Source organism: Varroa destructor, unplaced genomic scaffold, assembly GCF_002443255.2.
Source record: "Varroa destructor unplaced genomic scaffold, Vdes_3.0 BEIS01000002.1, whole genome shotgun sequence".
Classification (NCBI taxonomy): Eukaryota; Metazoa; Arthropoda; class Arachnida; order Mesostigmata; family Varroidae; genus Varroa; species Varroa destructor.
In genome coordinates this window covers 42,372,841-42,397,427 of record NW_019211455.1, presented here as the reverse complement: position 1 = coordinate 42,397,427, position 24,587 = coordinate 42,372,841, and the positions used below count along the sequence as shown (strand labels likewise).

The 24,587-nt window shown below is 38.2% G+C and overlaps 5 protein-coding genes across 12 annotated transcripts; 2 read left to right on the top strand and 3 right to left on the bottom strand.

Annotated features, from left to right (window-relative positions):
* Positions 1-1,366: 1,366 nt before the first annotated feature.
* Positions 1,367-7,964, bottom strand: LOC111245696 (polynucleotide 5'-hydroxyl-kinase NOL9-like). Of its 4 annotated transcripts, none has more exons than XM_086980784.1 (7): positions 7,824-7,964; positions 7,422-7,651; positions 6,983-7,048; positions 5,555-6,206; positions 5,327-5,395; positions 4,562-4,846; positions 1,367-3,924 (listed from the first exon to the last, which is right to left on the bottom strand). In XM_086980784.1, the coding sequence occupies exons 2-7, from the start codon at positions 7,588-7,590 to the stop codon at positions 2,529-2,531; spliced, it is 2,637 nt and encodes an 878-aa protein (XP_086836910.1). In that variant the 5' UTR covers positions 7,591-7,651; positions 7,824-7,964; the 3' UTR covers positions 1,367-2,528. The 4 variants fall into 4 exon arrangements, with proteins under 4 accessions (XP_086836910.1, XP_086836909.1, XP_086836911.1 ...); XM_086980783.1 differs by having other exon boundaries at positions 7,422-7,657; positions 7,824-7,952; XM_086980785.1 differs by having other exon boundaries at positions 5,327-5,341; positions 7,422-7,904.
* A 150-nt stretch (positions 7,965-8,114) lies between these two features.
* Positions 8,115-11,831, top strand: LOC111245702 (transcription initiation factor TFIID subunit 10-like). 4 transcript variants are annotated; one of them, XM_022794369.2, is made up of 4 exons: positions 8,115-8,150; positions 9,211-9,327; positions 9,892-9,998; positions 10,620-11,831. In XM_022794369.2, the coding sequence occupies exons 1-4, from the start codon at positions 8,130-8,132 to the stop codon at positions 10,813-10,815; spliced, it is 441 nt and encodes a 146-aa protein (XP_022650104.1). In that variant the 5' UTR covers positions 8,115-8,129; the 3' UTR covers positions 10,816-11,831. The 4 variants fall into 4 exon arrangements, with proteins under 4 accessions (XP_022650104.1, XP_022650109.1, XP_022650110.1 ...); XM_022794374.2 differs by lacking the exon at positions 8,115-8,150 and adding an exon at positions 8,164-8,306 and having other exon boundaries at positions 9,201-9,327; XM_022794375.2 differs by lacking the exon at positions 8,115-8,150 and adding an exon at positions 8,230-8,771.
* Positions 11,832-12,809: 978 nt separating this feature from the next.
* RpLP0 (ribosomal protein LP0) lies at positions 12,810-15,437 on the bottom strand. Of its 2 annotated transcripts, none has more exons than XM_086980791.1 (4): positions 15,297-15,437; positions 14,688-14,837; positions 14,011-14,477; positions 12,810-13,351 (listed from the first exon to the last, which is right to left on the bottom strand). In XM_086980791.1, the coding sequence occupies exons 2-4, from the start codon at positions 14,791-14,793 to the stop codon at positions 12,977-12,979; spliced, it is 948 nt and encodes a 315-aa protein (XP_086836917.1). In that variant the 5' UTR covers positions 14,794-14,837; positions 15,297-15,437; the 3' UTR covers positions 12,810-12,976. The 2 variants fall into 2 exon arrangements, with proteins under 2 accessions (XP_086836917.1, XP_086836918.1); XM_086980792.1 differs by lacking the exon at positions 15,297-15,437 and adding an exon at positions 15,115-15,275.
* A 102-nt stretch (positions 15,438-15,539) lies between these two features.
* On the top strand, positions 15,540-16,809 carry LOC111245703 (chromosome transmission fidelity protein 8 homolog). Its single transcript, XM_022794377.2, has 3 exons — positions 15,540-15,562; positions 16,055-16,181; positions 16,612-16,809. Exons 1-3 carry the CDS (start codon positions 15,540-15,542, stop codon positions 16,807-16,809), a joined length of 348 nt encoding a protein of 115 aa, XP_022650112.1.
* A 2,437-nt stretch (positions 16,810-19,246) lies between these two features.
* LOC111245699 (DNA replication complex GINS protein SLD5-like) lies at positions 19,247-24,354 on the bottom strand. Its single transcript, XM_022794366.2, has 3 exons — positions 23,817-24,354; positions 21,431-21,695; positions 19,247-21,194 (listed from the first exon to the last, which is right to left on the bottom strand). The coding sequence occupies exons 1-3, from the start codon at positions 24,352-24,354 to the stop codon at positions 21,089-21,091; spliced, it is 909 nt and encodes a 302-aa protein (XP_022650101.1). The 3' UTR covers positions 19,247-21,088.
* Positions 24,355-24,587: the final 233 nt, after the last annotated feature.

The window sequence follows — 24,587 nt, the reverse complement described above, 5'->3', positions numbered from 1 at the left end:
TTTTCTTCTAGTTTTCACTCCATAAACGATTTCTCTTCGTACTTCATTTCTTAATCTAGGCCTTTATTTCTTATGAACCATTTTTGGTTGTCTTGAATTCATTCTTAGGAATCCCGTATTCAACTTTACTGTCTACTTCGTTGAAACTGTCCCTCTATATTTACAATATGAAAACGAGTTCTCTGACTTTTCTACAACTTGCCTATTCTTACTGTAACTAGATCTATACGATCTCTGCCTCTATTTTATCTAAGAAACTTTTCACCTTCTCTTTTTATGCTTTATAAGAATGAATCTCTTATTTACTTTTTCGATTGATAATCATCTTAACATATACTTCATGTTTTCACTTCATCAGCTTTTATTTCTAGGTTTTCTATTGCCTTTTCTATATACTTACTCTACCACTCTGCTAGTTTGACTTCGAGTGTGAGACTGTTTAATCTTTAAAATTGTGCCACTTAGTGAGACTCATCTGGCCCTCAGCACAATGTGTGGTGCTCTACCAATGGTAACTTCAATGAGAGCCAGTTTCTAAGCACACATTTTATCCGCTCTAATGAGGCATATCCAATTGCGGTCTTTCGGCAAACTTGTTTTTCGTCATGTTACGCCAAAGTTAGACGCGTATATATATATATATACATATATATATATATATGAAAGAGAGAGAGAGAAAGCGAGATGGAGAGAGAGTCAGGGAACTAAGTGGCCAATGGGAAATCATTTTTGCTGGAGAAAACCCTAGCCTAACTTTTCAGTATTGCGCAAACCTTCACCCCCGGAAACACTTTTCCCGACGCTTTGTGGCGGTTGTCGCAAACATTGTTACAAAAAAAAAGCAAAAAAATCCGTTCAAGAAATCGTTGCTCACTACAGCCGGTGCGCATCGATTAGAGTTATACATACTTAAATAGAATTTATATAGCGGGCTGGTCCCGTGATACTGCAACGCGAATTGTAAAAATGTATAATAGGCGAAAAAAAACCTAATAAAAATTTCAAATTGACTTAAAAAACAATACTGACTAAATTATTTTTAGAAAAATCATGGTTCCTAATTATTCTTACCTGATAGATAGTACATAGTCGCTGAAGCAATAGAAGACTTTGTTTTTTTATTATGATTTAGATTTACTGACTAAATCCGTTGCTACGAAGGAAAAACCGGGAATTTTTTTGCAGGCCCTTTGGATAAACTAATGAAATAGAGGACAATAAGTATAGACAAAGGTCCTTATAATTAGGTTAAAAACGATTTCATATTTTTAAAGCTGATATTTCCCAGATTTTTTCTAAGGTTTTTTGGTGTCTTTGACGGACGTTTAACTTTAATTATTTTGCCACACAGTACTAGCGCTTCACCTACATTTACCAGCTTTACCGTTTTATTATCAGGAAATGTATTTTTTCACTATGGTATTTTAAGACATTTTACGAGAATGGCACTTTTGGGTACCAGAACCAGACAAGTTCATGATTTTTAAATCAACGCTGCATATTTCAAAAAGACCCATAAGGCTTTTAGAGTTTGGCACATCACAGGTAATAGGGTGTCCGACGGCACTGTATATGTAGCAATACGAAGCTTCTGACATTCATATATTCACTATTTTATTTGATGTAACGCTTACATTTATTTCGCCTTCCGATAATCAGGCGTATCCGTAAAGCCAGTTTACTACCAATAATTTACACTTCGAATAATCCATTGTATACGTTTTCCACTATCTTATTTGATAACTGCACAAATAAAATTGAATTTTCAACCTTTGTAACTGTAGACATACTGACTGAAGAATTTCACGCCACTTCCGCCGAAACTATCATTGCAGTCGTAAAACGCAAGTCTTGACAAAGCAGCTCACAATGAAATCCTCAAGAACAAGCACACATCGTCGAGCTGTAACCTTTAAGTCAAAAGGGACCGTAGACAAGGTAAATTTTGCCATTAAACAGTCAAAGTCATGCCATTTCCTAGTTATTATAAAATAAGTAGGAGATAAGTAAGTATTCGATTGACCTTGGGCAACTGGAACTCTCAATCTATTAAAGTTGGCCGCTAATTACACAAAATTAATCTAAATGCACCACTTACAGACGAATTCAGGTTTTTATCATTACCGGATGATGTTTAGAAATGAACCTTAACGATGCATCATCGCAAACCGCACGTAAAATATATCAAATGTTGATACAAGTAGAGCGCCAAGAAATTACATCACTTCGTTGGGCATATTACTACCATACTCATCACTCTATGGCATAATCACACTCCCAGTTGCATAACACGGGTAAATGAGTGCAAAATAACACGAGCAGCTGTTATGCACTCACTCGTAATGAACTCTGTAATCACTGTTTTAAACAGATTACCGGCCGATTTATACAACGTAACTGTCAGCAACGGACATCCCCTTTTCTAATTGCGCTTGCAATAGTACAGCAGCATATAATATTAATCTTTACTATTATTAATTACCCTGGATAGTTTAATGCAATGATCAGGTATGAACCAAATGTTTGCTTTACAATTCCCAAATAGGTCGAGGTGTGTCAGTACTTAGAGAATACGGTGCCGGGCCTTGCCGACTACCCCTGTTCTGGTTTGTCACCAGATAATCTGTCACGTTCAGCCCCGTACAATGTACCAGCGCGTTGGCAGATCGAACAGTTTCCTCAGATTCCGGCGTTATTAGGTAGATTGTCTTTCGTAACATATCGACGGCTCGAACAAATGCGAAACCCAAACATTCCATTGGTTCGTCCCGGGTGCCGGAGGTCTCTCGTAGCAGCATCGGAACTGTTGGATCTGACTTGCTTTTCCAAATTGTATCTTCTGCAGCGTTGCAGAGTGCCACCACGTTAGCGTTTATAAGGCGAAGCAACTCTTGAGGTGGACAGAGCCCTGAGACTTCATGAAGCGCGACGGAATTCCATGGCAAAGCGATTGTTTTCTTGCTTAGCAAGCTGAGGCCACCGAAGTAGTTGATAATAGTCGCTTTTCGGTGCTCCGCAGGTTTCACCGGTTTTGTGTACGAATCTTGTATGAACAACCCCTCAATTTTTTTCAAATACACAATCGGAGCATCAATCTGTACATGCTTTGCCGGCCAGGCCATGGTAGGCAGCTCAATCCCCTCTGAGGTGGCAAGAACTTTGCAAGGTTTAACGATATCGAGTACCGTCCCAAGCAGAAGGTCGCCGATTCCGTTCAGCCAACCCATGGTATTTACAATGAGAATATGATTAAAGGTGAGCTCGTTGTTTACGTACGACATCAAACTATTCACTGCCGCTACATACGATTCAGGTCGCGCACCCGCGGTGCTGTCACCAACTAATAAAGATTTGCGTGGCTTTATCTGATGAGCACCAGGCGGACCCATCAGTAGACAGTTGACTTCGACGAGGGATACACAAGTCGAAGGCGTGAACTCGGTCTGACCAGGATCCAAGTCGAGGACAAAAATCGGTACAGTCTTCTGCGAAGGGGGCCCGCCGCCGCCATCGGTTTGAGACTGCGGCTGGTCATCGCTCGATGAGTGTAGAATTCGGTTGCAGAGGACACGCATCGTCGATGATTTGCCTGAGTTCCTAGAACCAACAATGGCGACTCGTATCACGGTCCGAGTTGATGCCTTTATGAAGTTTGTCACCAAGATGTCCAATTGTTTGTTGGAATAGTTCGGCAACCAACCGACGTCGACTGGCGTAACGTAGAAACGGCAGTCGGACCACATGTTCTCCGGAGTAGAGTCAGTGGCAAGGTGGAAATTCGGCTTTAAGCTGCTGTATCGATCCGCTGTACCAAGTCCATGGAGGATGATGATTGTTTTTCGTGGGAAACGTTTAATTAATTCACCGGCTTTATCAAACGCTAGACCCGCACCCATCAGCTGCATTCGGTCGTACAGGCCTAGACTGGTACGAAATAAGAGGACGAAAAACATAACAAACCAAACATGATAACGATGGGTTAGATCGACAGTAAACATTCGTTGCACTACGCGATTTAAAAATAACTAGCAATAATAAAGCTAAACAGCTATCATCTAAACATTACATTAATGAACTAAATTGTTGGAAATATCGGGGTACAATACACGAATCACAGTTACTTCTTATAGAAGGTATAATTAAATCTTGCAAATTGTATGTACATACATACTTTCGCGTACATTTTACTTTTCCCTATCGGGTGGCTTATAGGAGTACTTCACAAAAGTCGGATACAGTTAAGCTATTGACTGTGTTTTGTGATTCAATAATGGTTCGAAGTAATAAGTTAAATAGTTATCCTATAAATAATATAGTAATAAACAAATATGTAAGCGAACTTAATATTAAATACTTGAGGTTATGTTCACAATGTTAATAAGAATCTGTATACATATATAGTAGATTCCAACTCAATTCTCTATTTTTTTTTTCTAGAAGCTGGCGTAAAGGAACGAAATTGCACAAAAATCTGACAACGGTGAAAGCATCCAGCAAACCCTCACGATCCTCTCACACGCATCCGAGTCTATATCACTAATGATCTGCAGTGGGTTACTACCTGATGTTGTTACTGCTATTGTTGCCATATGAGTTCGCGTTTTTTATCAGCAAGCAACTTCCAGGTACTGACTGCACATGCACAGGACCATCGGATGGACGAAGGCGAACGTCGAACACGCGTACACTGCCGTGGGCCACCTGGAGCCAAGCCGACCCAGCAAAGCTGATCATGACAGAATCGCTTAACGCCACGAGCACCGAGTTTCGATGAAGAAACAAGCGTACTCCAGTTGGCACACGATCACTACTACCACTAAAATGGTGCTGATGGGATCCCACTGGCCTACAAGATATACGTGTTCAACACATATTTATCAGATGGTAGTCGTAAATGTTCAAAACTTGAAAAATACCCCAAGAAAGAACCTTAATAAATGCGTGAACACAGCTTTTATGAACAAGTCAAGCCACATAATGGTCAGATGAAAAAGAAGTCATTCACTATGCCAAGAACTTCTGCTTAATTCTAATGGTAAGTTGTGTTATTGCAGATCGTTTTGATTGTTCTACGTTCAGTTTGTCGAATATTTTCGAAATTCAAGCTGCTGACTTAATTCAAAATTGTCTTAGACAGCTGGTATCCTTTCCTCAGCACAAAATAGACTATGTGTTTACGTTCGGTTTCGAGTACAACCCACTTCAACAAATATCTCTAAGTTAAATATTAGCAAATACGTTATCACTTTATCAGATATATTTTTGGTCTACAGAGGATTTAAAACTCGTTGCAGCTAGAGGTCATGCAATCACAATGTATCATTACCAGTTATTGTCCTTGCTGCAATCAGACATTTTCGATTTGATTAGGCTTGTCTTTGCTCCACCTATAATGCTTCAAGACTCGTCGTGTAACAGCAAAAAAAAAAAGAACAGTGAATAACAAAAGCTGCCATCGGAAATATGTCTCTTCATTATATCAAATAACATATGTACGTATTGCGATGATCTACCACACACATGCCCGATTACTCAGGATCTTAGACCTACTAACCGAGCGGTATCGTTTCCACTGCTTCGGCTTATTATATTCTTTTCGTCATCATCCTCATCGCCACTTGTCTGCTGGTCCTGACTGGCCTGGATGGTATCGTCTTCTATTCTGCTCCAGCTTCTGTGCGCCGGTTTTTTCAAATCATCCGGATCTACTTTACTGTCGTTGTTGTCATTTTGGGTGTTGTTGTTCCTACTCACGTTAGCTGCATCTGCAACAGCCTTCTGTCTTTTTTTCCGTTTCGGGTCCTGGAAATGCTCAGTGCTTCTGTCAATACTGCAGCGAGAATAAATGTTCTGAATCTCGCTGTAATTATTACTGCCACTCCCAGCATCATGTGGCTCGACGGCAGATTGACAGTCCGTTTCAGTGTGATCTTCGTCTTCGTCGAGGGAATCATCCAAGCTGAACCTTTGCCGTTTGGGTGGGCTGTTATTTTCGGAGCTTCGGTGTCGGGTCGTTCTGCTACGGTTGTCTAAACATTTTTTTTTCACGCCCCATGAAGAGGTACCGGCACTACTACTAAAGCATTCAGAAAGACAGGGAAAGGAAAATACCGGAGTAGAAGCATCTTGCTGGCCACTGTCGCCAGCGCTGCTGTTTGGACGAAATACGTTTCTACTGTCATGGCGAGTACGCTTTGATAAAACTTCTGAAAAACAAACGTTATGTTTACTTTATTTTTGAAAAAGGTAAAGTTTATGTATACTTTATTTATAGAAAATATGTACTATCGACCACCAAACTTAAAGATCGATCAAAACTCGATTGCAATAGGGGTCTCACGCGATACGTGAAGATTCAACGATAAGTTTATGAATCGTAATTGGACATCATAGGCAATAAACAAATACGATGATAGTTTTTGTCGTGTCTAAGTCGGTGCTTCGGGTTTCAGCATCGTATTCGTAACCATGTTGGCATAAAACCCAAAAAAGCTAAAATATTTTGGGCGCCAACACGCAGATCAACAAACTGGTAACCTATGTCGCTGTGGACCTATTTCAAATATGCGGTATCCTAAAAAAATATAAGCTTATTCAATTTAACCTTTTTTTTTCTAGGTTTTCTTAGATTTCTAGGTTTTAATAGGCAAAATGCTAATTGCTTGAATCTATTGCAAGAATGTGCTTTACTACGAATTCAGGAGGACTTCGAAGAAGACGGCAAATCTTATTTCTAACAAAACGTGGTGCCTGCATATTACCATCTTGGGGAAAAACGTATCTTAATATGAATCTTTCAAACAAAGGAGTTCGACAAAAACGTCCGAAAAAACACTGCCCATTTGCCAGACCTGATGCCAATAGACATTTTTTTGTGAAGATACGTCAAAGACAAATACTTATACAAAGTTTGATACTGCACATAATTTACGTAGTAGAACTGACAGTAGTTAGCTATTAGAAACAGCAAATATAAATTCACCTTCGTCGTTAGTGAGCGACGAGTCAAAGGCAGCGAAACCGCTTCGACGAACTCGTTTTTTACTCCCTGAAATTTAAGAATAAAGTCAAGTTTTTAAAACGAATAGTTCTAATCATTATGATAGGCTGAATGAATTAACCGATTGATATCAACCGACATTATTATATATTTTATTCCTTCCATCATCCTCATTGAATGCATGAAACATGGTACGTATCCCGAAGCAAAGGGTCGCTCGGGTTGGATTCAATAGCGCTTCCAAACATGTGTCTCGGAACAGTCATAAATGATTACTACACAACTCAACTACCTGATTATTATTTTGACTATTATTATTTCTCCCGTGGAAAATTAGTTCCACGTGAGGATCAACATTTTTGCAATACATGTGTTTTTTACATACAATGACATAAATACGGCAGTATAGCATAAAACTCACCCCTAACCGCGGTGTTCAGTCCTGGAGATGTTCGTTTCAACGGATTACTAAACCCACGAAAAACATTGAATGCACTAGTACTAGCTACATTCACAGATCTGTTTAGTCGTAAAGATGAATTCGACTCGTCTAGATCCTCTCGATGCCGTTGCTGGCGAACTTTGCCCATTCTCTCTCAGTCCCTTGTTTTAAACCGCGTATATGCATGCAATCACCAGGCAAATCACGAACTGAAACTTATGAACAATCTTCAACTTACTTGACGCTTTTAAATCCAACTCGAATGGGCTTCGAGATTGTCATCAAAAAACGTCACCCTTATTACCGTGACACTTCAAATTCTAGCTGTTTTATGATACTATGTCTTAGAAGAATGTAGCTGTCAATTGTCATAACCTGTACCGGCAAAAATTAAGCCACCGATTTTTTGCCGGCGGAACGCGTGGAATCAACAACAATCCATAGGGGGCTACGAATGTAAACAAACAGGATGGGTTTCAAAACGTAGATAAAATTCGCGGACGACAAACTCTGCAGAATAGTAATCAACGGGATAGCCTTGCCCTGCTAAAAAATTATGGGCCAAAGTGAACCAACTCTAAAAACAGTTACGCAAAAATTATGTGGCGCTTACTTTAACTTAACAGAACTGACAGATTTCTTGAATATAGAATATACAATCAAATCAATCTACTTAGTTGCTACAATATGTATAAGGTGCATAAGCAGGTAAAAGATGTTGACGTGATGTTACAATTACGTTCCTCCCTTAGACAGAGCCGCATCGGTAATTGCATTTGCAAAAAACAGGCGAGCTCTGCTTTGTACTGTAAACACAGTAATCGTAGTGGATAAAAGTTATTTTGTGTATCAGATGCGTTAGGAGTAAGTTGCTTTCAATTTTCGTCCGAGTTTAACGTCCGATATCATCGTTAGGCACTGCATCAGACAGACAGCTAGCTGGCTCCTGCCAGCATGAAACGAGCCGTGTGTCTATGCCCGAGTTCCAATTGCTTACTCTACCTGTAATGTAAAATCGTATTTTTTCAACTTTACGCAGCACAATATGATGGAATACCCAGTCGCAAAACCAAACATACGATTCGAGACGATTAATTTTATCTTTCCACAGCGGTCTATGATGATCTATGCACTCAACAAATATTGCTCTTAGTGCTGTAGTAAAATTGTAACGACGTGAAAAAGACCAAATCAATTGTATTTTCAACTTGCCGGTAATATCGAGTCCATTTAACGCACGTTTGGCATAGTAAGTCGAAAATAATTATCTCGAGCATTAGTATTTAATAATGGCTTTACAAGCGATGAATTAAAGGACTGATTGAAAAGGTAATTATCGTAAACAGTAATTTCTTTGGTATTTCAGTATTGTATTGTTTTGTGGGAAAATTCGATAAAAAAAATTGTACCTGTTTGGTTTTATTAACTAGGGCGGTGTCCGTTTAATTTGATTGTTGATAATTTGGAAGTTTACTTTTAAAGTTTAGGCTTTTTTTATTGATAAAATCTTTATTGATAAAATTTAAAATAGACTTTGTTGCACTTGAGAAACGTCTTCCCGAACTCTTTGAACATACTAGCTTTCGATTGATGTAGCAAACTTCTCAAATTGAAATATTTGTAAATTGTGCTACCCTTTGAATAATATGGATGTACTTTTGATCTCAGTTGCGTGTTCAAGTAACAGTTGCGTAAAATTCGAAATGTAGTCTTAACTAGCTACCTAGACGGAGTAAAAAAAATCTGTTGTGTGTCTAGCTGAACGCAGATGGATCCATCGAGTCATGGCGAAAAAGCTCATTCCGGGGGAGCTGCTTCGGGTGGTAGCACTTCGCAGCAACAGCCAGAATTTAAGCCTTCACCCCCTCTGCAGCTTTCTATGCAGGTATGCCATTTTTATGAAGACTAGCTTCATTATGCAATTTTCCGAGTTTTACATCCGTATTACTGTTAAACATTACTTCAAAGGCTGCTGGTCCATTTCCGCATAAAATAAAATGATTCTACGCTTGGTTTGGAACCCACACCACATCACAGTTTCACATCATCACAGCCTCGGGTTACTCTACTTGAAACTTAGTGTAACCATTATATAGGAGAGCTTTTTACATTAGAGGGTCTCACGTTTTGCACTGGATCGATATTATTCACGCAACTATCCGAAGTTATTTCCAATAGATCAAGTGTGTTTACATTTTACATTGCGCATAAATGTTTGCCTCACTCATTACTAAAGAGGCCTCACAAAATGATAAGGCATATATTTTCTCATTGAAACCCAGCTGAGGAAACAGTCTCTTGACCGACCCTCGGCCTTGAATGCCTTGAACGGGCGAAAGCCAGCTTCCGGCTATCGTGTTGCCTGTAACGGCTAATTGAGTTTCAGACAGGTTTCGTTTGTATAACAAATACTTGGTTTTTTTTTTGTCAATACTCTTTATCACTACAGGAACTTCTCGCTCAGCTTGATGAGTACCAGCCAACGATTCCAGACGCTGTCACGAGTTATTATATGAACACAGCTGGCGTCGAGACATCGGACCCAAAAGTGATTCGGTGAGTAATACTAGCATTTACTAGGTATTGTTACTGTTATCCTGTCAATGTTCAAATTGTTTTTTTCTATACCTGTACGCTCTGATTAAAAAAGTCGCTAAAAATCTATAATATTATTTTTTCTTTATTTTTTATATAAAATCTTCAATGATCCATTGTGCGTCTACACTCCCAGTGTAGAAGTCCACGGAATTTAATTACTTTTGTCATTCACTATATATATAGTTGGCAGGGCTTGAACTCATATATATGAGTGATGAATTACGAACAAGTAGTGAGCAGCTCTATTTCATATATCCATCTAAATCCGCTGTATTGAACTCGTATACTCTCTCTCTCTCTCTCTCTCTCTCTCTATATATGTATATATATATATATATACCCGTGTACTTAAAAATAAGTACACGGGTATATATCTCGTTATGAATGAATTTATATGGTCAATATCTAATTTTTAGAAAAAATAATGTAATCATATTTACTGAGATGGACTGCTAAACCTCTACACAATAAATAATAACTGATTCTATTCAAACGGGCAAAAAAAGAAATTATTCTTTTTTTGTCTATTTATTAACTCCGAAGTTGTAATACAAATTTTTGTTGTACTCTCTTTTTTAGCTTAATTTCTCTTGCCGCACAGAAATTCGTCGCTGACATAACCAACGACGCCCTCCAGCATTGTAAGATGCGTGGTGCTGGTCAGTCCTCCAAAAAGGCTCTAAAGGACAAAAAGTACGTTCTGACAACTGAAGACCTTACCTCGGCGCTTAGCGAGTACGGCATCCAGGTTAAAAAGCCAGCCTACTATAATTAAAGAAATACCGCGACTGAACCGTGTTGGGTCAATTCTTTGCGCGTCCAAGTGCCTAACATCTTGCGTTCGCTAATGATTGATTCTATGTAACGAAATTGCGGCGACTGCGACAGATTGTAAAAAAATTGACGGCAAATAAGTAAATCACACCGTATTAGAGCACTTGGATACGTAGCTCGTCGGCCTCTTCATCGTCCACAATCACACAATCACTGGTATTGACCAGGTTTAATTTCTCCCACAAACCTGTGGTTTTTTTGATTTTTTGACTCTTACCTAAACACATGTTTGAGTGACGGAATATGAGACAAGGATGAAAATGGTTCAATTGTCTGAAAAATCGAAAACGTTCATTCTGTGTCGCCCAACGCTTGTACTGGGCTCGGCATAGAGTTGGCCAAGGGTCTAGAAACATGTATGCTTGTATGTAATTCAACTGTGTATCTAAGTAATGATAAAAAGGAGAAAATACAGAGTTAAGTCGATACCATTCGCAGAGCCGACGGTATTGACAAAAGCAGCAGGACATGAATTTAAAATACCTATCTACTACATAGGAGTGTCAGAGTGCGTGAAGAAATGCGTAATCCCTGGATGACACGGCCGACACGGACAAAAATCTCCAAAACAACCAAAAAAAAAGAAACATTCATTTTCTTTAAGTGGTGTTATCCTGAAAAATTTAGAGATTACTTGAAGTTGTTATAAAAAGAGAGATTTCTTGGCATAATATCAATGTGAATATGTGCAAACGTGTTAGACGCAGGTTGATGAGTCTCTAACTCACGAGAAAATTTACATCTAGAGTACATAAGAGATGTGAACAGAGAGGGAAACGCAATATTTTGATTTGCAAACGACAGAAGACTGAGGGATTATCTACGAACGCAGCTATGTGAGAATGCGAGCTATAAGAAGAGAGTCATGTGAAGTATCTCGATTTGCAGTAGTGACGAGTGCAAAAAATACGTTTTTGTATTAATGACTAAGTAAATATTGTGATCAAAAAGTAATAATGGCTTTTCTTATTGTCCGTTACCTTTGTTTTAACTAGTGTTGAATGTATTTAGGAATAATTTAACGCAAAAATATTAACTGAACTAAACACGCAGCTCATAGAGAAAATCAAATGCCAATGTTCATACGCTAAATTGTCTTTATACCGCACTATATAAAAATGCTTTAATCAGATTACTACGATTATAGTCGAAAAAGAAAAACAGAGGCGCGGCATTATATTCTGGTAATCGATATTAACATTTTGAGGACCATCATCAAGGATCATTTACAATTGACTTAGTTTTTTTAAATAACTTTACATTGATATTTAAAATACCAACACTTCATACGGTATATTAGTAACTTGAGCTTTGTCGTCCATAGCAAATGTTGGTCGAACGGGAACAAAAAGGATATATAATTACAAATAGGCAACATTAGCTAATGACAGTCACATGTTTTTGCAATACGAAAAATATCGAACCTTTGTATCGACGAAAATAATGCCGCAGAAAACAGATGCGAGAAACTCGGTATTCACACATAGACAACAGTGAACACACACGAATGAGTGTACAACCGAAAAGGTGTAAAATACCGAAAGTATTATCGTTACTACTAATTATTCATAATATCGATTATTTATTGTTTGCGTTGTACAGAAAATAGTTCGGAAATAACCAGTGCCTTTTCAAGCTCAATCCTCATCGGCCGCTAATCGTAAGATTGTTTTTGGTAAAGGCCCTCTATTTGTCGTCTTCCAGTGAGATTTAGTAAAAAAAGCGGAAATCCGTATAATTACACAATAATAGATCTGACACAAGATAACGCCCTAAGGATTAATCTTAAGCATTAAACATTTTACTAATAGCTTACGAAGTAGCATGTGCATTACAAAGTTCGTTCACGAATTCTAAAAATTCTCCTACTTAAGTCTATATACGCTCAGTATTTACAGCCACTATTGAAACTCGTAAATTGAATACTAAAAATGCTTAGGATTAGTTTTATCATCATTTATTGACAATATCACTGACTCCTGTTCTTGATTTACTTGCCAAACTGATCGTGAGGCAGCCGAGGTTTCCGCCGAAACTTCAGCGCCATTAGATTTTACAGTACAACAAGGATGCTTTTCGTCGTCACAGGGGGCCTGCACCGCTTAATCGAACAGACCGAAGCCCATATCTTCATCCTCGTCTTCGGACTCTTGTTCCTTCTCTTCTTTTTTGGCCTCCTTGGCAGAGGCTTCGCCAGCTACAGCTGCCGGGGCAGCAGTTGCCGCGAATTTTGCTGGATCTTTGATGAACTCTTTCGCCATTTTTGCCTCCTCAAATTCGATGTCGGTAGCCAGAGCAATAGAGATTAGGTTTTTGAGTCCATTCACGATGGAGTGCGGGGCCGAAGCGAGGGTCGGATAACCTATCTTGAGCGATACGGCAGCCACGTTGCGGACACCGTGCATGAAGCGTGCCCTCAGGTCCTCAGGAGTGATGTCTAGAATCTCGGGGGCAAATATGGTACCATTGTCATGGACCTAAACGCAAAAGCATTACAACATAAAAACGACCGATAAAAGTTAGTACTGGAAGAAGGTTTAGTAAAAATTGATTTGAGTCAAACAATAAAATTACCACAAAATGCTCAATTGTCGATTTCACAGATCCATCGCATTTCAATGTAATCACATAATTAATACTTACAGCCTGGATTACGAGACTGTAAGAAAAAGGCGGGATGTTTAGCATATTGAGAAGGGTGGCCTCGGAAGCACCAACTTTATCTTTGATCACCAAAATTATTTTTGATCACAAGGGTGATAATACACATCTGTATGTTATGTTTATCTGAAATCAAGTGTGACTACCCGCTGAACTTAAGCATATCAATAAGCGGAGGAAAAGAAATCAAATGAGATTTCCATAGTAGCTGCGAGTGAACTGGAAATAAGCCTACTGCCAAGTCTTATGTTTTGTACAATAAGAAATGAGGTGTAAAAGTGTTTTGTGTTTAATAGGAGTACAGCTTAATTATTATTGAGTGGGTGCTCAGAGAAGGTGAAAAGCCTGTGTGGTTGTACTATTCTGTTGAACCGAAGCTCTGGAGAGTCTAGTTGTTTGAGAGTACCACAAAATGTTCAATTGTCGATTTCACAGAACCATCGCATTTCAATGTAATCACATAATTAATACTTACAGCCTGGATTACGAGACCGTAAGAAAAAGGCGAGATGTTTAGCATATTGAGAAGGGTGGCCTCGGAAGCACCAACTTTATCGCCGACCTTAATCAGATGGATGTCATTGATGATTTCAATCGTTCCTTTTGAGATTTTCGTAGGTATGTGCAAGGCCTGGAAGAAAGAAGTCTTCTCAGGACCCAGACCCGTGTTCTGTGCAGGCACGTGTACATTGACGGGGGCAATAGCTCCAGCACGAGCAGGGGCCTGAACCTTATTGTTCATGATTTTCTCACGAACTTCGCACAGATCCTCTTTGGTAAACACGAAGCCTACATTACCCTTGATATTAGGCAACAGCTTTTCAAGGGTCGGATTGTTCTCGATGTGCCCCTTGATGGCCTTTCGCATCATGGTATTTTTTCCCATAAGGAGCACGGCGGTGTCCCTTAGGGAGACACGAATCTGCTGCATCTGCTTCGATCCTACAGCAAACATCAAAATACTTTTATATAGCTTTTCAGCAACCGGTAAACACTAGATAATTTCTGTTTTGTGAATTTCAGTATTGAACTTCACTTAAACATATTGCGATTCATAAGAGGTGTCAGAAATTTTATAGTTCACTCATCATGCATATGAATAAAGCGGAACTTTTAGTTCTCAAGAAAAGGTAGCCAGATAGATTTACTTACCGACATTGTCAACTCCGACGATGAAGCATTTTGGGTATTCATCTATAAGCTGGACTAACTTCAGGAAATAGTTAGCCTTCCAAGTTTTCCTGTCCCCCTTAACCATCTTGAAGCCAAGCAGTTAGGGGTTATCCGAAGATATATTAAGGACTGAAATAATATGAAAAGTAGAACATACCCATAGTTACGGTATTGTAATAGCTAAATAGTTCGATGGTGATAGTGGCCGCCATGTAATCAATGATTAATCCCAATTCAGTTTTCGAGCTGCTGAACCCACGATCAACGTCGTACAAGAGGTGTCAGAAATTTATGCTCATTCATCATGGAGTGGTTAGATGTCATTTTGAGAAGTTCCGTAACTGAACAGTTCAGTAAATAACAGCCAACAGCAAATATGTCCAAAACCATGTCAAACCATGTTTACTCGTTGCGTGGCCACGTGTAAACCGTCTCTATGACAAAAAGCGCGATCTACGTGACTTCTTCACATTCTTGCCGTTGGAACTAGAGCACATAAAGCCAATCTATACATCATACTTCATTGGCACGTGTTTCAATCAGATCTGTGAAAAATACATCAGTTTTCGTAAACTGAGCATAACTAACCGGGTAGGTCGACGATCAGAAAAAGGTTTCGAAACGGGAAGCTCTTGCAGACGATTCCGCAGAGAATCCCCATCATTAAAAAGGAAACAGCGCTAATATTTGAATTCATAAATAGATTTTGGCGCTATAACACGTTCATCCGGACGACGCGCTTTCCTATGGTTCCGTGCTTGTAAAAACACTAACTTTTAATTATGTAAGAATTTTCGATTTTTTCTTTAAAATAAAGGCTGTCTAATAATCATGGTGCAGTTAATTATTAAATGGTAAGTTACACAACAGCTTCCTAGTGTATTCTTAGGTGCCAAACGGTTAGTTTTCATTAAGAACTTATCAATGAAAAGCCAAGAACTGTTACAAAAACTGTCAGCGATTATTTATCAAAATGCCCAAGTATTCTACCTAAACATTGCTTTCGTTGAAAACTACGATAGCTGACCTCAATTTACTTCGATTTGTTCCATACGTTGCAGTTCGGGCATCCTCTACTTCTTTGTATGTCGTATTTCATCTCTACACTTGAAAATAACAAAACAGGAACCATTAATTGGATCATAAACTGGCTGTAGCGTTCATTGAGTGCGCACGCACATATCTGGCACCACTAAATAAAAATATACCAATATTCGTCTTGGGTGGTATAAGTTTACCATTTCCGATAAACCCAACTAAAATGTATGAACTAAAACGGCATTGTTTATAAATTGCTCAGCGAAGTTCTTTTACCGTAAATACTCTGGTCTATGTGATTAAATTAGCCTGGACCCATCGGCGCAGCTACCCGAATGGGGCCTCATCGAGCTGCAGGGCGATATTAAGCACCGTCACGGCGACGACGTTCCTTTAAATGATCTCCATTTAGGTGACCTTCACTTTACTAAGGAGGTAAGACGCTCTCTTAATTCAAAAATTTCACTCTAGTTGTTCGGAATGTTATCAGTGTTATGCTCAGATGTCAATACTTTACTAATTAATTTATTAAGCTTACTATTATTAAGATTATTAGAGCTTAATTAGTTGTTGAAAAGCCGCATTTTAACATATTAAGACGAAGTGATATTGCATTTATTTCTTAAACTAATTTCTTAAATAAGACTTCTTATTTTTTTTTCACAACAAGGGATAATTTGATCAAAGCACAGTTAGCACCTCATTCGGGCCATAGTTTTTTTAACTTGTTAGCCCGTATCACATTGTTATAAAAGATCGCTTATTTTAACATTGTTGACAGATATCTCTATTGCCACACCGTACTGACGTAAAATACAATGTTTTTTCCACGTATTTACCTACGTCGCGTTGTAATTTCCTTCAGGGTACCCCAATGATTCTCATCGGGCACCACGTGCTCTATGGAAAGATAGTCGACCTCGATAAGCCATTTCTGGCCATACGACGAGTTCGGGGCGAAGGCAAAGATGCCACATCGTTCCACATCCAGGCTACGATCACCAGGAAAATCATTTTTAAGACACGACCAAAACCCATTGTCACTAATGTACTAAAAAACTAACAGTGTACCTGCATCTTTTGTAAATGCGTACCCCAAGTTATATGGCAGCCTTAAAATAGAACATGATAGTATACAAAAGGCATTGTTATATGAATTCACTGAATGAACAGGCGTTTCACACATAGCGACATATTGGATAACACAACTACCTGAGTGATCAGAATTAAGTCAGTGATTTTATGAACAAGTGCATGAATTCGGGTATGAGCAGGACATAATTTAAGAAATCCTCAGCCTACCACCAACTTGGAGCGCCTCGCGACTTATTCTCTCTCAGAAATACGTTTGAACTTCATTGCTACGGAAACTGTGACGCACATCCACTTCACCGTGTAGTCACGCAACCTCCAAATGAATCCCTCTGTTTATACGCGGATCTGTATCCCTACTGTAAGGAGAAACTAAGACAGAGTCGAAAAAAGATATGTCAGCCGCGATAAATACCATTATATATAACAACATGGTTTTTCGACTTTTACGTTGTTTCTTTCAAGAAATTTTTTTTCAGAGTTTTGAGAGTTTGCCGTCAGCTAGAAACTGTGAGCAGTAAACCTACTTACTTTTTTCGAATGAAATCATAGTTCTTCCTGTTTAAAGCAGTGTAAGATTTTTAAAGTATAACAGCCTTTAAGTTGGTGCCTTTAGTTTGAGTTTAGAGATTCGCCTTATCAAAAAGATTGCGAATGGTTAGATACAGCTAATACGACAATTTTGTCATCGAGGGAGCATTATTTCGAAAAAAAATAACTCTGCTGTTTTGGTGAAGTAACCTGTTAATATTGTGACTCCGTGCAGGAAACTAATAATCTAGCAACAAAAACACATAAGATGGAATACTAGACGTGAGTGAATGATATTCTATTGCCAATGTATTTTAGAATATACGCGAACTCAGAGTTAATTATGGTGGGTAACGATTTATGAAACTAAATACGTTAATAACTGTACGCCTGTTCACCTCTGTCGGACGATGGCTCGAACAGTGCATTCCCTTTAACATCTATAAATTTGTCATTCGTTGGGGTTGAACAGTTATATTAAGCATATTTACCTCTTTTTCAAACCGCGCCGTAAACTTAGCCTTTTTCTTCTTGTGTGTTAAATCACCCTGAATCTGAACTGTAAAGTATTATTATGATGATCACCATGTGGTTCGCAACATAATGGGGCCCACTTTACTTTTCCCGCGAAGGTCGCGAAGGGCAGACTTGCATTTCAGGGTCAAGACTTGTGTGAAGTACTACAAGCCATATTTCTTTCCCTCGGCTGGTGGCTGCATGGCCTGTCGCTGCTGCTAAACCTATCTGGGTTTCTCTTCGATGGAGCTAGGAAACAGCATAGTAAGAATATGCCGTAGTATTTGCCAACGCTGAATGTTGTGTGTTTGCCAATATTTTTCCAACCTGATATGTAATAAACTCGGTCGATCGATTACAGATGCCCGTAACTTATATTAAGAAACGGGCAACAATAAACTTCCTGTTATGTTAATATTTAACTTTAATATTCTATTCAAGCTTTTGCTTATTAACAAATTAACACGAGCCACAACAGTAAAAATTGCTTACATTTATTGTAATTTGCCAGTTGGGCACTCTCCAGTAAATACCAGCAATTCTATGCTTCCGAACTGCTCATCAGGAGGAGCCTAATTTTTTATTATCTTTAATAATAAATTTCATTCTAATTCATTGCATATAAATTTTATGTGAAACTTTTTAAATAGATCATATCAGTGGGTATGAAGTGCGTGCGTCATTTCGAGATACTGGTTCGCACATCAAAATCCTGAAAACAAACAGGAAAACTAGCAATACCTGCGAGGGTCGATCAGTATTAGGAAGTGTTTGTCTACTGAAATATTTTGCACAGGTGAAACCTGTGCCTGAAAAAAAGCTTGGTGGGTTTTTATTCGATATTTAGTGTTATTTTTTTGTCGCGTCCACTAAAGGCCCTCTGCAATTCGGCAAGATATGCAGGGGTAATTCGCAATATAAGCACTTCAGAAGTTGGCTAAATAAAAAGCTAACATAGACAATTGTAGGGCTTTTTGTTTAAAAAAAACTTTAATAGGTGTTATTGCCGCAGGATTTGTAAAAGCGAAATGTATCGAGACAAATCATCTTAAACATGTATTTCATGTCCATTAGCGGCTCTAAATCAAATAAGACTAATTAGTTCTATATTTTTTTCATGCAAAAAAGTCGATGTTAACCGAACTGGGCTTACTTTTCACATTTGCAATCACTACTACCATCATTTGTTATATTTGATTAATACGCATCTAATTGCTTTTCAAATCGTTACAGTTTACCCACAACAATTTTTTTAAATTTGGCAAAAACACAAAACAATTTGCATAGTCGCCCGTTTCGAGAGCTATGGGTTGCCGCACAGTTACGGGCAAGCCCATTGCGGCTTCATACAAATAACAGTATTGTATGAGTTAAAATATATTTGTGCTTTATTTCTCAGTTCTGTTCGCTAAATGCATTATGAATTTGTTACAAGTGTTATATTTGTGGCATCGCTGCTGGCGTCAAAATTCATATTTGCCTTCGAATACGGCTTCCGCATATAAAATTTCGATCAGCTGTTAGCTTTAACGATAGGTTTAAACTTTCAAAACTTGTTGTTTCGTACAAGAGTTTTTCCATGTGGATATTCAGACATGATTTTATATCGTGTCGATGAAATGCTGTAACAATTATATGATTCTTTCTCTAATTATTATGAATGTCCACTGCAGAATGCAAATTAAAACAAAAGATCATAATAAGCGAGTGTATGAGATCGAGTGGTTCCAAAAACATGAGCAGATTGTTCATCTATTAGAAGTATATCATCGAATCTCTTTGTTTTCTCCTATTAAATCCCGAAAATATGCACTTAGTTTTCACGACACATCAACTTAATAAAATATTATGAATACCCGACTCTCGCTTGAAAGCTATACGAACTCCGTGTTTCTGTTTCACTTAGGACAGTTAGCTCTTTTCAATGATGGCCTTATCAGTTGGGTGCGGGCTAATATTGTAGGCTAAATAAGATTTATCAAAATGCATCTCAGCATTGGATACGTGGCTGTGCAAAAACCATCCCAAATACAAAAACTAGAAAGCTGAACACGTGTATGAAGAGAATAAAAACATTTCGGAGCAGTAAAATTTACGTCAAAATTATTTTGAATGCATAAATAAATCGCAGTAAGTTAATTTTCAGCTCATGTCCTTAATTGAGAAGGGGATTTATCGAAAATAAGCGCCTGTGCACCATCAAAATTAGTCATACCATCACCGTTTTATACAGAATTCACAAACTTTCATTCATAGAGGTAAAATTAACGTGATTTACGTCGTCATGAATACAAACAATAACGTCAATATAACAATGATACGCGTCTAAATAAAATCTAATACTTGGGTTATGTACAATTGTGGTAGATATATATGTATATATACTTGCAACGAGTTGGACTGTTATCCTTCATGACGGAACTACATGAGGCAATGCTTTGCCAATAATAATATCGGAAACCGTAAACGATGACCAGTCACAGATAATTACAGAAAATGATTTGGATTAGAGAGTTCGTCATCTTGCGGTCTTTATTCTGCTGAGTTTTCTCTCATAGAGAATTCAATACATTTTATGCACGACTAGCACCACCACAGCATAATGGCTATTTTACGTGGGTTAAGTGTGGGGCGCAGCCCTGTCGGTTGGACTCATTCCATTCGAGACTACTGCTCATTAATTGTCGATTCCCGTCTCCAGGTTCGCTTCAAATTAGCTCGGATCTTTATTTAACAGTACTAAAGGCCGTACTGCTTAAGTGCGCTTTTTGTTCGTCGGAAGTTTGATTTACTACCTCGTTATATCAGACGATTCCGCTTCACATAAACCGGCTAACTAAGTGATTCATGCATTACATACAAAACACGCACTCTTCTTAGCTCATCTTCTATAGCGTTCCTGTTGTATTATTCTCATCACCGTTGATCAAATATCTCATTATCTGTGTGTCTGTATAACTCCATCTATCTGTAACGATTTTCTGGAAAAGTTTAAGCCAACTTGAACTACACAACCTACATCGATCTGTTGAAGAGTTCATGATCCTAAATATTTCATTGAGATAGTTAACAACTGCCAGTCGTCACATTTGCAGATACAATTTTCATGCGACTCTATCGTACCACGGTAAGCTCATTTGTTCAGTGCATGACTTCCAGTTATTTAGGTGTAAAATCACAGCAAAATTGTAAATATAGTAAATTTAGCTGGACGTTTTGAAAAATTCAGCTCCATCTCTTTCCAAATCCTTAATTTCAAGGATGTCACTCTTGAGTTTCAGCTTGAGGATTTCGCGAAGAAGCTCGCTTCTGCAAATATGCAAACAGCAACAAATAAAGTTCATAAGTAACTGTTCAAGTATTGAAAAAAGTATAATGTATATTAACTCATTCTCAACCACTGATATTTACTGTTAATAAGAAGCGTGCTATGAATTCAACGTATTTACTCTATATAAGCTGACGATAGCAGCAACCGGTTAAAATTTCACTGTCTAGAATTTCAGAAAAGATACTTCTCTGCAAATCGTCAGGCGTTAACTTACCTGTGGTTTTTATCACGAATACCCATCTTTTCCAGGGAAATATCGTTGATCCGTACGAGACTTCTCCCCGTGATATCATGCTCCAAAAAAACGTGAGCATAAAGTTGATAATGATCAACGCAGCATCTCTTAAGCCATTTCATTACGTCAACGGTCTTCCAGAAGACGACAGGAACCGGGCGGGTCTTTTTGCGCATTTCCTCTTCGTTATTGCTTCCCACGGCCCCCGTCGAGGTTAACTGGGTGGCTGATTGCGTTGACTTACCTAAAAATAAGATAGGTAGAATCACTTACGTTCATCGGCTACTCGCTCAACCCGTGTGATCAACAAAAAATTGGTATTTCAGCAAATTTTAAATTTACAATGAAAAACAAAAATAGAAAGTTATAAAATTAAGTTTTTGTTTGCTGTTTCTGAGGACCGCTAGAAAAACTTGTTAGAGTTTCCTTTATGCCTCACGATTGGTTTTAATCAATTAAGATAGGTCCTTCTAAGTCTATCGATAATATATATCGCATAAAGCTCAGGATTGTAATGGTCGAAATAACATTTGTATTCAACTAATTGATAGAACGTTTATTGCCTATTTTAAATAAATAAAGTTTTTGCGGATCCGAAATTAAGGACACGGGCGGATGGAAACCTCAGATGCGACGGCCTAAAGATTTTTGCACTGTGAATTCAGCAAGCTGAATTAATGTAAAAATGCTCTGCATCAAACGCCTAGATATTAGGAACTTCAATTTTTACTAGAACTTCTACCTACGGGATAAATTACACCACACTTTTAAATTGGCAATACTTGTTCCATGAGAGCGACGTAATCTAGATGGCAAATTCGCAGTTCTGGCTACCATAATTGAAAAGTATAGTGCTCAGTACTAGCAAAAATGATTATTGAAAACGAATAATCAAGAAAATAAGGAATTAGGAAGAGAAAAGTAATGATTCATTACTAACGTTAATAGCTACTTGCCATGCTGTTTCATACATTTGTTGGAAAACTCCAGCTAAATTTATTAACATCCACCTTGGTTAGATTCCTGATAGGTGCAAGTCCTTGATGTTATACTTACATCCAGTACATGATTATGAGAACTTTCTATATAGAAAGGATAGCTGAAAGTTTTGAAAAAGCTTGCAGGAATAGTCGAAGATATTAAAAGTATACTGGCGCACTAAAAATAACTTAGCGCAATCAAAGCACATGATTTGACAATTTTCTTAATGTCTAATTTGCCAATGAACTTATGTATTGGGACCAAATAACTAACTAAATGTAACTTAAATGTTAATAACTTAAGCAATTTGATACATACGCATACAGACGTTTGCAATAGGTGTGGTCCATGTAACAATACAGTTTTAAAAAAAAAAAGGCATGTATTCATCTTTACATTTTTAGACGTACAAAAACAATCATTTAAAACACTGAGCAAGGCATTTCCGAAATATTCAATTTTAATAAAGATAATAGTTGTCAGTAACCCATCATTATCTATATAATTGTTCTTTTATGTGCCTTCGAATATTTTAGACTTTGCGGCGTTTAATTAACCACTCTTGATTGATACGCTGTTTTCACAACAGACGAAAATAGGAAGTAAAGCATTTAATTATGGTTTTAAGGTGTCGACCACAAGAACAATATAAGGCTTACTTCTTTCTTTTCGTCACGTTCGAACACGAATATTGCTATTGGACTGACTCATTTACCTGTATTCAGGGTGGGGCAAACATCTCTTGATAGATTTACTTTTCGTTGTATATATACAACACGCATATATATTGTATATATATTCTTTCAATTGTAAAATAGGGGCTCCTAAACTACTAAGTGACTTTGGCACCTTTATTGTGTAATAAACCTTGATGTCCTAGATATTACTTGACAAAATGAACTAAAATGACACGCAATTGAATAAGTTATCATACATGTGTTTATTTTTGTTACCGACTTTATAGAATGCAGTTGTATGATTTTGTTGCTAATTCTTGCTAGATCCAGTTGATTAATCACCCTATCGCTTTCTCCTAGAACTCATTCTTCTACCAACTCGGCGAAAAACGAAAAACCACCACTTTCCTTTATTCTTCTATTGTAATTTCTTTCTACCTAAAAAGGAAACTGGGCACAGTTCATCAAAACTATTATCTCTATAAATTTATATGAAATATTAGAAAAAGTCCCAACCAAAGTCCACGCATATGGGGCTTACGGTTTAGTGAATGAGAGTTCCGCAGCGAGTAGCTTATTTTTAGTGAAGGCTAGCCTGCACGAGACTATTTTTTATTCTCCTTCAAAAATTAATCCTTACAAAAGGATAAAGCTAGCATTATGAACATAGGTTCGGATAGCATCCAGCTTAACTATATGCTGCGAACCTTCCTCAAAGTCTACTAGCAGATCTGCATCGACCATCAGACCCTGGGCGGATTTTTTAACCCGGCAGAACACATAATGGTCCTTTTCTTCCTCCTTTGGTGGTAAGCTGAACTGTTGCATCCCAGCAGGCATATGTGAGAGACCGGCTTCGTGAAAGTAGGCCTGGCTGGCATTAATAATTTCTTCAACAAATGTTCGCTCTTGCTCTGAGAGAAGCTCCTCTACATCAGAGGCTGGTTTCTGAGGAAGGATCTTGTGTATTTTCTGCAATCGACATCGCAGATAATCGTTGATCAGATATTGAATACGTTCAACCTCTAGACGATGCAGACTTGCGCGGAGATCGTTGGCTTTCAGTTGAGCCAAGCCCTGACGCATGTGTTCGAGCTGGTCAAGGAGGCAATCCACGAGATCACCTTGATAGGGAAGCAGAACGGGGCAGTTTCGTTCGGATATCCACCATTCTTGGAATTTCTGTACAACTTGAGCAGCTGATGAGATCTCCTCAACTTCGTCAGTATCCGAAATGTCGGACATGGCTTATACTAGCAGAAATCCTCACTGAAAATACCGAGCGCGAAATATTTTTATCAGACATCCACTTGTTGCTTCACGTATGAATTAAATGGTTCGTGTCTACGTAGTTGAGAGAAGAGAATGGATTTACATGTAGAATACATCTACATGTTTACGCCTAGTAATATTTCTCTTCTTTGTTTTTCCTACTTGCTGGTTACCGAGTGCTAATGGACTCCACAACCTAATCCTTC